The sequence below is a fragment of the Notamacropus eugenii genome, chromosome 5, assembly GCF_028372415.1.
Source record: "Notamacropus eugenii isolate mMacEug1 chromosome 5, mMacEug1.pri_v2, whole genome shotgun sequence".
Taxonomy (NCBI): Eukaryota; Metazoa; Chordata; class Mammalia; order Diprotodontia; family Macropodidae; genus Notamacropus; species Notamacropus eugenii.
In genome coordinates this window covers 257,370,913-257,382,313 of record NC_092876.1, presented here as the reverse complement: position 1 = coordinate 257,382,313, position 11,401 = coordinate 257,370,913, and the positions used below count along the sequence as shown (strand labels likewise).

Here is an 11,401-nt window from a genome sequence, read left to right as displayed (position 1 = left end):
TTTTCTGTGCTTTAAGTGCTAGTATGTAGCATGAAATGATGTTAATTTCTGAGAGAACAAGCTGTCATATTTTAAGTATAGAGTTTAAATGAAATCTATTTAAATTGTTGCTTTCAAGTTACATATAGATTCACATTCTTTAAATTTGGTTTGTTATTGTTAACACGTCTCTTTAAAATGTCACATATATCTTTCACTATTTACAGATTTATTTCTTTTATGAAGTGGTCAAATGAATCAGCTCACCCTTGACTGTAACAAAATACTGTTTAGTGACTTGTGACAGACAGGGTTTTAACCTCTGACAGCTAGATTCATTGTTGGAGCAAGAGCCAATCATAGATCCTGACGACACGTGTCTCATCAAAGTTGGAATATAAAAAGCCACTTGGAATACAGTATAAAAGATTCACTGGTGTGGCACGTTGTCTCTCAGCCGTTACATGCATTAAAAATTGGCTTGGTGTTACATGCATAGAAGAGCAAAGAAAAAAAGGGGGAAATACTACACTGATTGCAAGATCATGCAAAAATTACAAATCTATGTTTATATTTACCTGTTTATGCTGATTGTAGCTGGTCCCGTGGATCTCAATGAGAGCAGCGAGCAAAAAGAGAATGTGGCAAAAGATGGACTATGTAATGCATGTACATGGAGACAAAACACCAAATCTTCAAGAATAGAAGCCATCAAAATTCAAATCCTTAGTAAACTTCGGCTAGAAACAGCTCCTAATATTAGCAGGGATGCTATAAAACAACTTTTACCCAAAGCTCCTCCACTCCGGGAATTGATTGATCAGTATGATGTCCAGAGAGATGACAGCAGTGATGGTTCTTTGGAAGATGATGATTATCACGCTACAACTGAAACAATTATTACTATGCCTACGGAGTGTAAGTAGCTTTTTTTGTGTGTGCATATCCATAATTCTGCTGACAGTTGTCCTAGCGTTTATGAGAAACAGATCTCTTCTCAGTTGCTTTTAACAGGCTGCTGGCTATAGTATGTAAGTGGGAGGGAGAATTTTTTTTTCTCTAAGAGTTTTACGAGCAAAATGCCAATAACAGTGGAATTATTTTTATTCTGCTACACTATTTAATTTCTTCCTTGTTACACTGGAACAAATAACAAAATGCTTGAACAGCATTAAAGTTATTTAGCTTGACTACGGTATGGTAAATACAATATACTCAGGCTTCCTCTGCTAATCTTTGACTAACACAAAGACCAGAATTTTTAAAATGTAAACAATGTACACAGACAACACAATAAGATTCTTAGTTGTCTGGTTGCTTGAAAGATATATTAATAGTATTAGACATCTTTCTAATAAAATTGAAAGAAGTTTGCTAACTGGGTCTATTTTTAAAATCTCATTTTTTTCTTGATTGCACAATATTTAAAATATATATTTGCCAATACTAATTTGATTCCTGTGTATTCTTCAGCAATTAAGCTATTTAGCTATGAAAGCTGTTACACTTAACATGTTCACAAAAGGTAAAATAAAGAGTATATCATAAAGAGAAGAAATGTAATCATAATAATAATCTAATTGTATCTGGATGAGTAATAACTAATAGTGAAATGCCTGAAAGAGAAACAAGGTAGCATGCACCTGAATTACTTGTCCTACTATGACCATCAAGCTATCATTAAGAGTGCACAGTCTCTACATTTCTATTTATACACTTAGTGCTGAACAATTAATAACTTGCAAAACCCACTATTTTTTGAGAGTGCTGTCTATTATATTTCTAGAATATTATACAATTCATATCATGCATTTATATCAGGCTCTAAAGAACAGACACACACATCACTAAAATCAAAACTGGTACCTTAATAGAAGGGGCTGAATATAAAAGGCTCTAGGTCATGAGCCTGTGATCTAGCTTGCTGTCACTTCAACCTAGAGAACTAAAACAGCTATTAAATATTAGATTTCCTATTTAAATAAGTAAATTATAATCACAATACGCTTTCTTTAAGGCAACATTGTCCAACAGTTTAACTAGAGATTTACCTCCCTCCATTTTTTGCAGTTTTAAGATACTGTAAAGAAACAAATTGCTAGTATAATTGCTCTGTTTGCAGTCATCTCTGCTTAAAAATAATATTTTAGCATTAATGGAGATATGTTCCAACTTTTAGTTATCTAGAAAATATCATGAATAAGTATTATGAATCACTTGTTTAGTTTCATTCTTTGAAAATTATAGGTCAGAACTGGAACATAAGAAAGGATTAATTTTTTTCTACTCATTCCAAAGGCTCAGTAAGTAGCACAGTGTGCCTTGTCCCCAGGTAATTCAGGCCTGGGGGGAAGGGTTCCTTCCTCCAGACTGATTGGTACAGCTGCTCAGTAAGTGTAACTACTCAGATTCCCAAAGAATTCTAAGTGGATGTTCCTCCACGGTGTCTCTTGTTCTCTCTAATCGTCATCATTTTAAAATTTCAACCAGAGTTCGTTCCTTTCTAGAATTTTTCTGGCAATAAGAAATCCATTTCTAACCAGTTGAAAAAAAGGATGTAAATTTAAGAACTGAAAAAGGTAATTGTAAAGTATGTTTTGGGTTTTTTCTAATGAATGAAATTCTATACAGAACTCAGTATCAAAACATGATATATTCATACTTTATGGGAACCAATATTCCATCAAGAGAATAGTTCATTAATTTGTTAATTTATTTGAAGTTTTGGAATTTGATTTTGTGGATACTTCATTCAGTAATTTTTTTTCTAAACATTCATTTATAGCTGATTTTCTAATGCAAGTGGAAGGAAAACCCAAATGTTGCTTCTTTAAATTTAGCTCTAAAATACAGTACAATAAAGTAGTAAAGGCTCAACTTTGGATATATCTGAGGCCTGTCAAGAAATCTACAACAGTGTTTGTGCAAATCCTGAGACTCATCAAACCCATGAAAGATGGTACAAGATATACTGGAATTCGATCTCTGAAACTTGACATGAACCCGGGCACTGGTATTTGGCAGAGTATTGATGTGAAGACAGTATTGCAAAATTGGCTCAAACAACCTGAATCCAACTTAGGCCTTGAAATCAAAGCTTTAGATGAGAATGGTCATGATCTTGCAGTCACCTTCCCAGGACTAGGTGAAGATGGATTGGTAAGTAATACCTGAAAAAAAACCCTCTTTAATAGCATTTTTCCTGTGATAGGGACATTCTAAAGTATGTTTCTTCAGTTATCATGTTTTATAAAAATTCTATTAATAATATTAAAAGTGTTCATTCAATGTGGGTTAAAATGAAAAGGGGGGTGGGAGTATCATTTCTTTAACCTCACAGACCAGTCATAGAGATGTTTCTCCAATGTCATCCCTGTACTCACCAGAATAAATTAACCTGACTTCATATTTTCTAGATCCTTTCTTGGTTTAGTCCATTCATCAGTGGAAGTCTTTTATTTTAAATTAAGAGGGAAAATACACTAGCTTCTTTGAATTATTTACCAGTAAGCAATTTTCATAAGTACCTTTAGTAGTGACAAATTCTAAGTTTTATATTATTAATAAGTGTAATATTCACAAAAACCCCATAAAACTCTTATAGTGGGATCTAGTACCTACCAAACACACCAAAACATTCTTTTTCAGAAGTTTTCCAGATGTATTGAATCTGTTTTATTCTAGAATAAAACAATTTTTAATGAATTATAACTATGAAAAGAAATTGCTTTTGATTACTACAATTAACTGAGTATATTTGTGCTTATATTTGGTAAAGTTTTTTAAAGTAATCATAATTATCACTTTCTGTCTATAGAAATATTTCCATATATTGATCTGTATATTGCCAACATTGTAAAATATTCCATTGTAGATTATGTATGGAAAATTTTAAATTTCCATCCTGGTTCTTGGGATCAACTTTATCCTTTTTTAAAAGTAGTGTGTACTTGGAAAACTAATTTGATATTAACTTCAGCAGAAGATAATCACATATATATTATGAGAGAAAACTAATAAATTATCTTCTCAAATTCAAAGAAATCAATTAGGAATTATTTACAATTCTATATTCTCTATATCATTGCTTCTATTACCATGAATTTATTTACTGTGCATTTTATCTGTTCATTATTCTTTGCTAATAGAATTATATCAGAAATATTCTGTTATCAAACATTATAATGCCTTTTAAAATAAATGTTCAAATACGATCAATCTTAACTCAAAAATTTGAAATGTTAATCTAGAGTACTGGATCAAATTTCTTTCATGTAACAAAAATATTTCCCCATGAATAATATATTATATACAATCAATAATGCCCTGGATTTGCTAATTCATTATTTGTTTTTAAAGTAATGCTGTTTTTCTTAATGTAATTACCATTCAGATCACATGGTATCAATACAGGAATATTCAAACATTCAAAATGGGCTTCAAGTTACATTTTTTAAAAAAAGATCCCATTTTTGTGCCAATATTTTTTATTATCCCCTTGTAGGATAGTTATTATGGCTATTAATGTTCCAAAGATACACACAGACACACAGACACATAGACACACACACACACACACTCCAATTTGATAATCAGATTTCTCAATATTTAAAAAAATCAAAAAAGATGATTCTCATCTATAAGTGGTGGGAGAGAAAATGACTAACACAAATCTATTAAGAGATACTCCTTCAAAAGATCAAAAATGACTAAAGAGGCAACACTTCTCAGTGGAACAAGCTTCACGTTTAGTCAGGGAAGACGGATTCAAATCCCTGTTCAGGTGCTTCTTTTTGACCTTGGACAGATAATTTCACTTCTTTGGTTCTCACTTTACTCATCTGAAAATGAAGGAGTTCGACTTGATGGCATCTAAGGTCCCTTTCAGCCCAGAGTTTATGATTCTATAATATCTCTGTTTGTATTTACTTCTCTTCCAACTCCTGACCTCTCTCTCTGACTGCCCCAATCATAATATGTATTATTTACATACACATATACCTTTGCTTGAATGTAACTTGTATCTACTATGGCTTGAAAATTTAAGTTTCATTGTGGGAGGAAGACTTGGACAAAAGCGGTTATAGTATGACTACATCTATATGATTCCCAGAAATCATCACGCTTTAAGTCCAGTCACTTTGGGTAATTGAGCCATATTTATCTTCATTCATTCATTCATTCACTTAAAAAAAAAACTGCTGGAGGGAGGGTGCCTACCATGTGGGAGGCACTATGCTAGTGGTTGTGATGGATACAAATATAAATGATAGTCTCTCCTCTCAAGGAAGGGTGTACTATTTCATTTTCCTGGATCAGAAAGAGGAGATCAAGTCCAATGAAGAATTCCTTAAATGTTGTAGTATCTTTTAAAGAGAATTTTTTTTTCAGGCAAGAGTATTTGTAAAATGATTTGCTTGATTAGTTTTCTCTTTTGAGGAATGCCTTGTCTGATTCCAGGGAATTATTTCAATGTGAATTATTTGATTTATATTTTCAATTCTTTTCCCATTCTTTACACAGAACCCCTTTTTAGAGGTCAGAGTTACAGACACGCCAAAAAGATCTAGAAGAGATTTTGGTCTTGATTGTGATGAACACTCAACAGAATCTCGATGCTGCCGTTATCCACTAACAGTAGATTTTGAAGCTTTTGGATGGGACTGGATTATTGCACCCAAAAGATATAAGGCTAACTACTGCTCTGGAGAATGTGAATTTGTATTTCTACAAAAATATCCTCACACTCATCTTGTTCACCAAGCAAATCCTAGAGGTTCAGCAGGACCCTGCTGTACTCCTACTAAGATGTCCCCAATAAATATGTTATATTTTAACGGAAAAGAACAAATAATATATGGAAAAATTCCAGCCATGGTAGTAGACCGTTGTGGGTGCTCATGAGCTTTGTGTTAGCTTCATTACTTCATAAAACATGGAAGGTTTCCCCTCACCAATTTTTGAAACTGTGAAATTATGTACAATAGGTGACAAAAGGCCTAGAGTACATTACAGATTCACCAAGGCACAAGCTACCATATATGAACTAGAAGAAGAGAATGAATGCAATGGTTGGTATTTAACCTTCAAAAGAAAAGTTGCAATCAAAATATTGTAATTTCCTTTTTAAACAGGAAGGAAATAACAATTCAGATATGATCATCTATCATCAATCATATGCAGGTAAATAAAAGCAACTCTCCTCGTGTCCCGATGAATTAAAAAAAGTGAACTTTAAAATGCATTTTTTCACAGATTCATTTAATATCAGTCAGAAAGTTTCCATAATGGGATAATGTAGAATTGTTGCATAACATCATTTGAATTTTCCTCAAACACTTGAATTTTTAGTGTATGACAGTATACTTGGTAAGATGAAATTCCATGAAAATAGAAGAATACAGAAATTAGGGATGGTACACTATATTCATGGTTCCATTCCTGTAATGATTAGTACAGTATGTTGATAATCTAAAATAATGGTGCTAATACAATAGGCTGAAAGAAATATGTTATCTGGTTGCAAGTATCCAGCAAAATATAAAGTTTCCCCTTTACTCAGGTACCTTCAAAAGGAGTAGGGTTTCTTTAATGAAAAGAGAAAGTTTTCTTTTAGTTGTCAGCTTTCAAGTTTGTAACATCCCTGGACGGTCTGCAGTCTACTAGAAGGCAACAGGACACTAATAAGCACTTGACAAACCTTGAAGTGCTACATAAAGATCAACTGTTATTTTTGTTGTTAACTAATAAGAAAAGTATAAATTCTAATTCAAAATTATAGCCTGCTTTTAAAAAAAAAATCAATACTGCAGTTTGCACTAAAACCAACCAATGCAAATCAATGGTTCTATCAATGTTGTATAAAAATACTTTGATACAATTGCATTTATGTAATATGTATACAAGACTTTTGTAAATAATGTTTCCTTTTTTATTTACTGTTGGTATATGTTTATACTAAGAAAATTTCAAATTTTGTATTAAGGCACAAAAACATGTCTTCAATTATGAAACATGATTGCTTGCAGAACAAATTTTATTAGCAATTAAATAGTGGACTTGAAAAAAATCCATATGCCAATAGTTAGATGGTTACATTACAATCATTTTATATTTTTTTACATTACTGACATCCTCATATGGAGTCACAATGGCTGTATAATGTGAATATGCAATTTTGATGGTTTACTGTCAATATAATAAAACCATAACGTTCCATGATTTTAATGCTGTACTGATAAACATTATTGACCATACCAAAAAGCTTTAATTTTATTGTCTCTGTAGGCAGAAAAGCAAACTGTTGATCTTTTCAATAAAATATTGCAAATTTTTTTTGTAATTCTATACTAAATATACTTCTTCATATACTTATATTTTATAAATCCGGATTTTTAAATTGGCTTAAATGTACTTATTTCAAAGGGAAATTTTTTGGCATCAAATGTGTAGAAAATCACCATAAGTCATGTTAACCTGCTTTCACCTCTATGGTAAGATGCTAAAGTTCTTATGTTACAATGATGTATTCTGGATTTCTGGTTTTCAACTTATCATTCTTTATTGTTGGAGATTATAGTAAAATATCAACCTGTTAATTTTCTTCCTCTTTTTCCCTCTAACTTATATTTTATAAAATTCTAAATATTTAACATTAAAATTTTTATTCAAAATGAAAACATAAATTACTCATTTACAAAGATTTAGAAATTGTCAAGCTGTTTGAGTTCTGAGAGGACTTTCTTTCGAAAGCATGGTCCATATTATTTGGCACTACAAAAGCAAATAATTGATTGCATCTGTTTCCCTTTATGTTGACCTGGGTGCTGTTTTCCAAGCAAATTGCAATGGACAGGAGTATAAGATACTAGAATTATATAGCGTACACTGATTTGAGGAACACATTGAAGCCACGTGTTTTTCCTGGCTCTGTGGAGTATACATTTTTCCTATGCGTACAAAGAAACTTCTGTCTGAATTACAAAATATTCACCAAGTTCTTGGGCATCCTTAAGTGCAACATGCAATATACACAAGCTAATTTTTTATATATTTTAGCTCCTAGCAGAATGGGGACAGATAACTAATAAACCTAAAGGAAGAATTAATTGAATTGTATTTAATACCACTAATTCCTAAGCAAATTTCTATTCCCCAGGGCTTGAAAAGATCCAAGATGTAGTAAGTGCTGAACATGGAGTCAGAAGATCTGAGTTTCCACTTCCTCCAGCTCCAACACTTTCTAGTTGTGTAGCAACAAGTGATTCATTTAATTTCTGAGTCTCAGTTTCCTCATCTATAAGGAATAATAACATAGTCTACCTACCTCACAGGGCTGTTGTGAGGAAAGTGCTTTGTAAATTTTAAACACTACATAAATATGAGCTATAATCTATGATTTCATCAGTGTGGTATCTCCTTATACTAGTGCAGATCACAATCCTTCCATACCTTTGCAGATGGTCTTTGTGAGTTGCTCTAGCCAAAAAATTAATCCAATTATATCTTGTATGATTTTTTTTTAATTATAAGAAGTTACAAGCCTCTTTAAAATTAGCTAAGCTGATATTTGGATATAAGGTAAGTATGTCTCTGGGACCATATGCAAAAAAGCCTTTTCAAATAAGTGGAATTTGCTTGATCTTAGGCTCCATTGACATTACGTTAAAGATACCAGAGTCACTTCCCTGTCATAATGAGTCATGAGAGTAAGACTTAGTGAATCTAACAATTCTAATAAACAGTTATCCCTTAACCATTAAAGAAAATTATTTATTACTACTTCCAACAATAATATAAACAATATATAAGCACTCTTCAAAAACTAATACTGACACTTCCATAGTGATCAGTTAAAATCAGTGATTTTAACATCTAATTAAACATACGGGAAATCATCCTCAGCACATTCACATGTCATTCAATATGTGAATGATACTCATGATACAACATGGTAGTAATGCTAACTATTAGGCAATTTCTATAGAAAACTGCATGGAAAATTTTGGCTTGTGGGCTAATCCTATTCACATTTTTATCTTCTGAATCCTCTTCCAACACTATATATCTACCTCAAATTCACTATAGTCCCTACAGATATTTCCTTTCTTAAAAAAGCTCAATTGCTAAGTTGCTTTAATCATTTGGGGGTACTTTCCTTTGTACAGTTAGTTGTCAATTTTTGCTTAAAGTGGTTGTTGTTAGAGATTGGTCTAGGAGCCCTGGATTATGGATCTAGCTCTATGACATTAGAAGGCTAATTTCATAATGCTAGACCCAAGTTTCCTTATCTATATCGTAGAAGAGTTGGATTAGGTAATTTCTAGGGTCTGTATAGCTCTAGTGTTCAATAAATTAATAACTTAAATGGTAATTCATTTCATTAAATATTATCCCTTCCAATACACATGAAAAACAAAATTGTTATATTGTTTTTATTTTTAAATCACAAATGATCAGCTACATAAAATTATAATATCAGGAAGTACATTAAAGATACTTAGATTTCATTCACATGTGACAAGAAATACAATTTCTGATGCTGCTAAATATAGAAGTAGTTAAAACAATTTCAAAGAAAATTATATACTTATGAACAAAAACATTCACAAATACAGGCAGTCAGAAAATGCTACTGTATTTAGAGTCAGAAAACTTGGCTTCAGGTATCACACAGAGAATGATGTTAGGCAAGTTACTTTGCCTCTCAGGCCCCCAGAATAAGGAAATAGGGATCAAAATACTTGCATTACATATGTGTTAGGGTTGTTGTTGAGGAAATGCTCTGTAAACTTTAAAGTACTTTAGAAATGTGAGCTGTTATTATTACCCTAGAAATGGGAAGACAAACTTAGAAAACAAAGAACACATTTCTTTTCTTTGAATAAAATATTTAAATATGCTTACTCCATTCTTTGCCAAGTTCCACTTGCTATTCAGAGTCTTACAGCAGAAAATATGTAAAAGGCAAGTAAAATGTGATTTTACATAAACTACTCTACTGTGTTAATACCTAGACACAAAACTCGAATGCACCATGAAATCAGAACCTGTGGTTACCTAAACGAGAACAGAGTAGAAAATATACCACCATTGTGTAACTGATTATTGAATTTTCATTTCATTTGCTTCTTCATGTCTTATGGACCTTAAACATTCGCAGGAAGTTCAATATTGAAAGCTTCACAAAGAGAGCAGGGTTTCCAGTTTCTGAATTGTATGGCCTCCAGGAAAGAGTTCTTTTGTATACACTTGGTCTAGTCCAGCTGTTTTTTACATCTTTATTTTGTCAGTACCATTTCCACTTCCTCAATAAACACATCAGAAACAGTGATGTTAGAATCCAAATGTGGTGGCTCCACTGTCTTTGATGGTGAAAAGGATTCCTCATAAAAATCTTTTTTGCAGATCTTTTCCATTTTACGTCTGTCAGTGCTCCTTCCAGTTATATCTTTATTTGCCTTTGGGATAACTTTCCTTAAGTAGGTCTCTTGCAAAGTTCACTTTAAATTTGTTTTTCTTTCTGCTGTTTTTTACTGTTTTACAAGTTGATAATGCTCTTCATCCACTAGCCTCCTTTTTTAAGATTTTATAAACAATTTTAAATTCTAAAGCAGTGTTGCCTTTAGCTACTATAGCTTGTTGATTAAGTAGACTTTTAGGCTCTTCTCAACATCTCTTTATGGCAACTAATATGCAAGAATGTTCTTTCCTCCATTAATTTCGCAATTTTTTTGGCACTAACAATTTGTGATTTAAAAAAACACTAATAACATATTTGAGTAAAGTAGCAATGCTGATGACAAATGTTTCAGAAAGTTATTCTATAATAATGGTAGAATTCTGATGAAGTATCTCTTTCTATGTTGTTGTTGTTGTTGTTGTTGTTGTGTCTAACTCTTTTTGACCTTGAGGACCATAATATCTATGGAGTCTTCTTGGCAAAGATACTGGAGTGGCTTGCCATTTCCTTCTCTGGTGGATTAAGGCAAGCAGAGGTTAAGTGACTTGCTCAGGGTTACACAGCTAGTAAGTGTCTGTGGCAAGATTTGAGGTCTGGTCTTTCTGACGTCAGGCCCAGTACTCTATACACTGAGCTGTGTAGCTACCTTATCTCTTTCTACACAATATCATTATACAAATTGGTCCAACATAAGACTATTTCCATATCTATGATACTGTGTGCATATGATTACAGAATTAACATTTCATTATTTTAATGGATCTATGATTTCATCAGCCAAGGTACTTCCACCATAGTCAAATACTAACAAAATATAAAAACTCATTCACATCATCTAATTCTGGACAATTCTTAGCCCTCTCTTTTAAAAAAAAAATCAACCAAAAAAATCCTCAATAAAGGTTTCACCCGGCACAATGAAGATTTTCCTCTTTTTCTTTTAACATTGCATGTATATCA

General features: G+C 32.3%; 1 protein-coding gene across 1 annotated transcript; it reads left to right on the top strand.

The window, feature by feature from the left end:
• Nucleotides 1-262: 262 nt before the first annotated feature.
• Nucleotides 263-7,640, top strand: MSTN (myostatin). Its single transcript, XM_072612662.1, has 3 exons — nucleotides 263-897; nucleotides 2,765-3,138; nucleotides 5,503-7,640. The coding sequence occupies exons 1-3, from the start codon at nucleotides 471-473 to the stop codon at nucleotides 5,881-5,883; spliced, it is 1,182 nt and encodes a 393-aa protein (XP_072468763.1). The 5' UTR covers nucleotides 263-470; the 3' UTR covers nucleotides 5,884-7,640.
• Nucleotides 7,641-11,401: the final 3,761 nt, after the last annotated feature.

What these genes read in the sequence shown, in the direction of transcription:
- MSTN (XM_072612662.1), top strand. Translation starts at nt 471, where the DNA reads ATGCATAGAAGAGCAAAGAAAAAAAGGGGGAAATACTACACTGATTGC. An exon ending in TATTACTATGCCTACGGAGT is followed by an intron (nt 898 to 2,764) that starts GTAAGTAGCTTT and finishes ATTCATTTATAG; the next exon opens with CTGATTTTCTAATGCAAGTG. An exon ending in GACTAGGTGAAGATGGATTG is followed by an intron (nt 3,139 to 5,502) that starts GTAAGTAATACC and finishes TTCTTTACACAG; the next exon opens with AACCCCTTTTTAGAGGTCAG.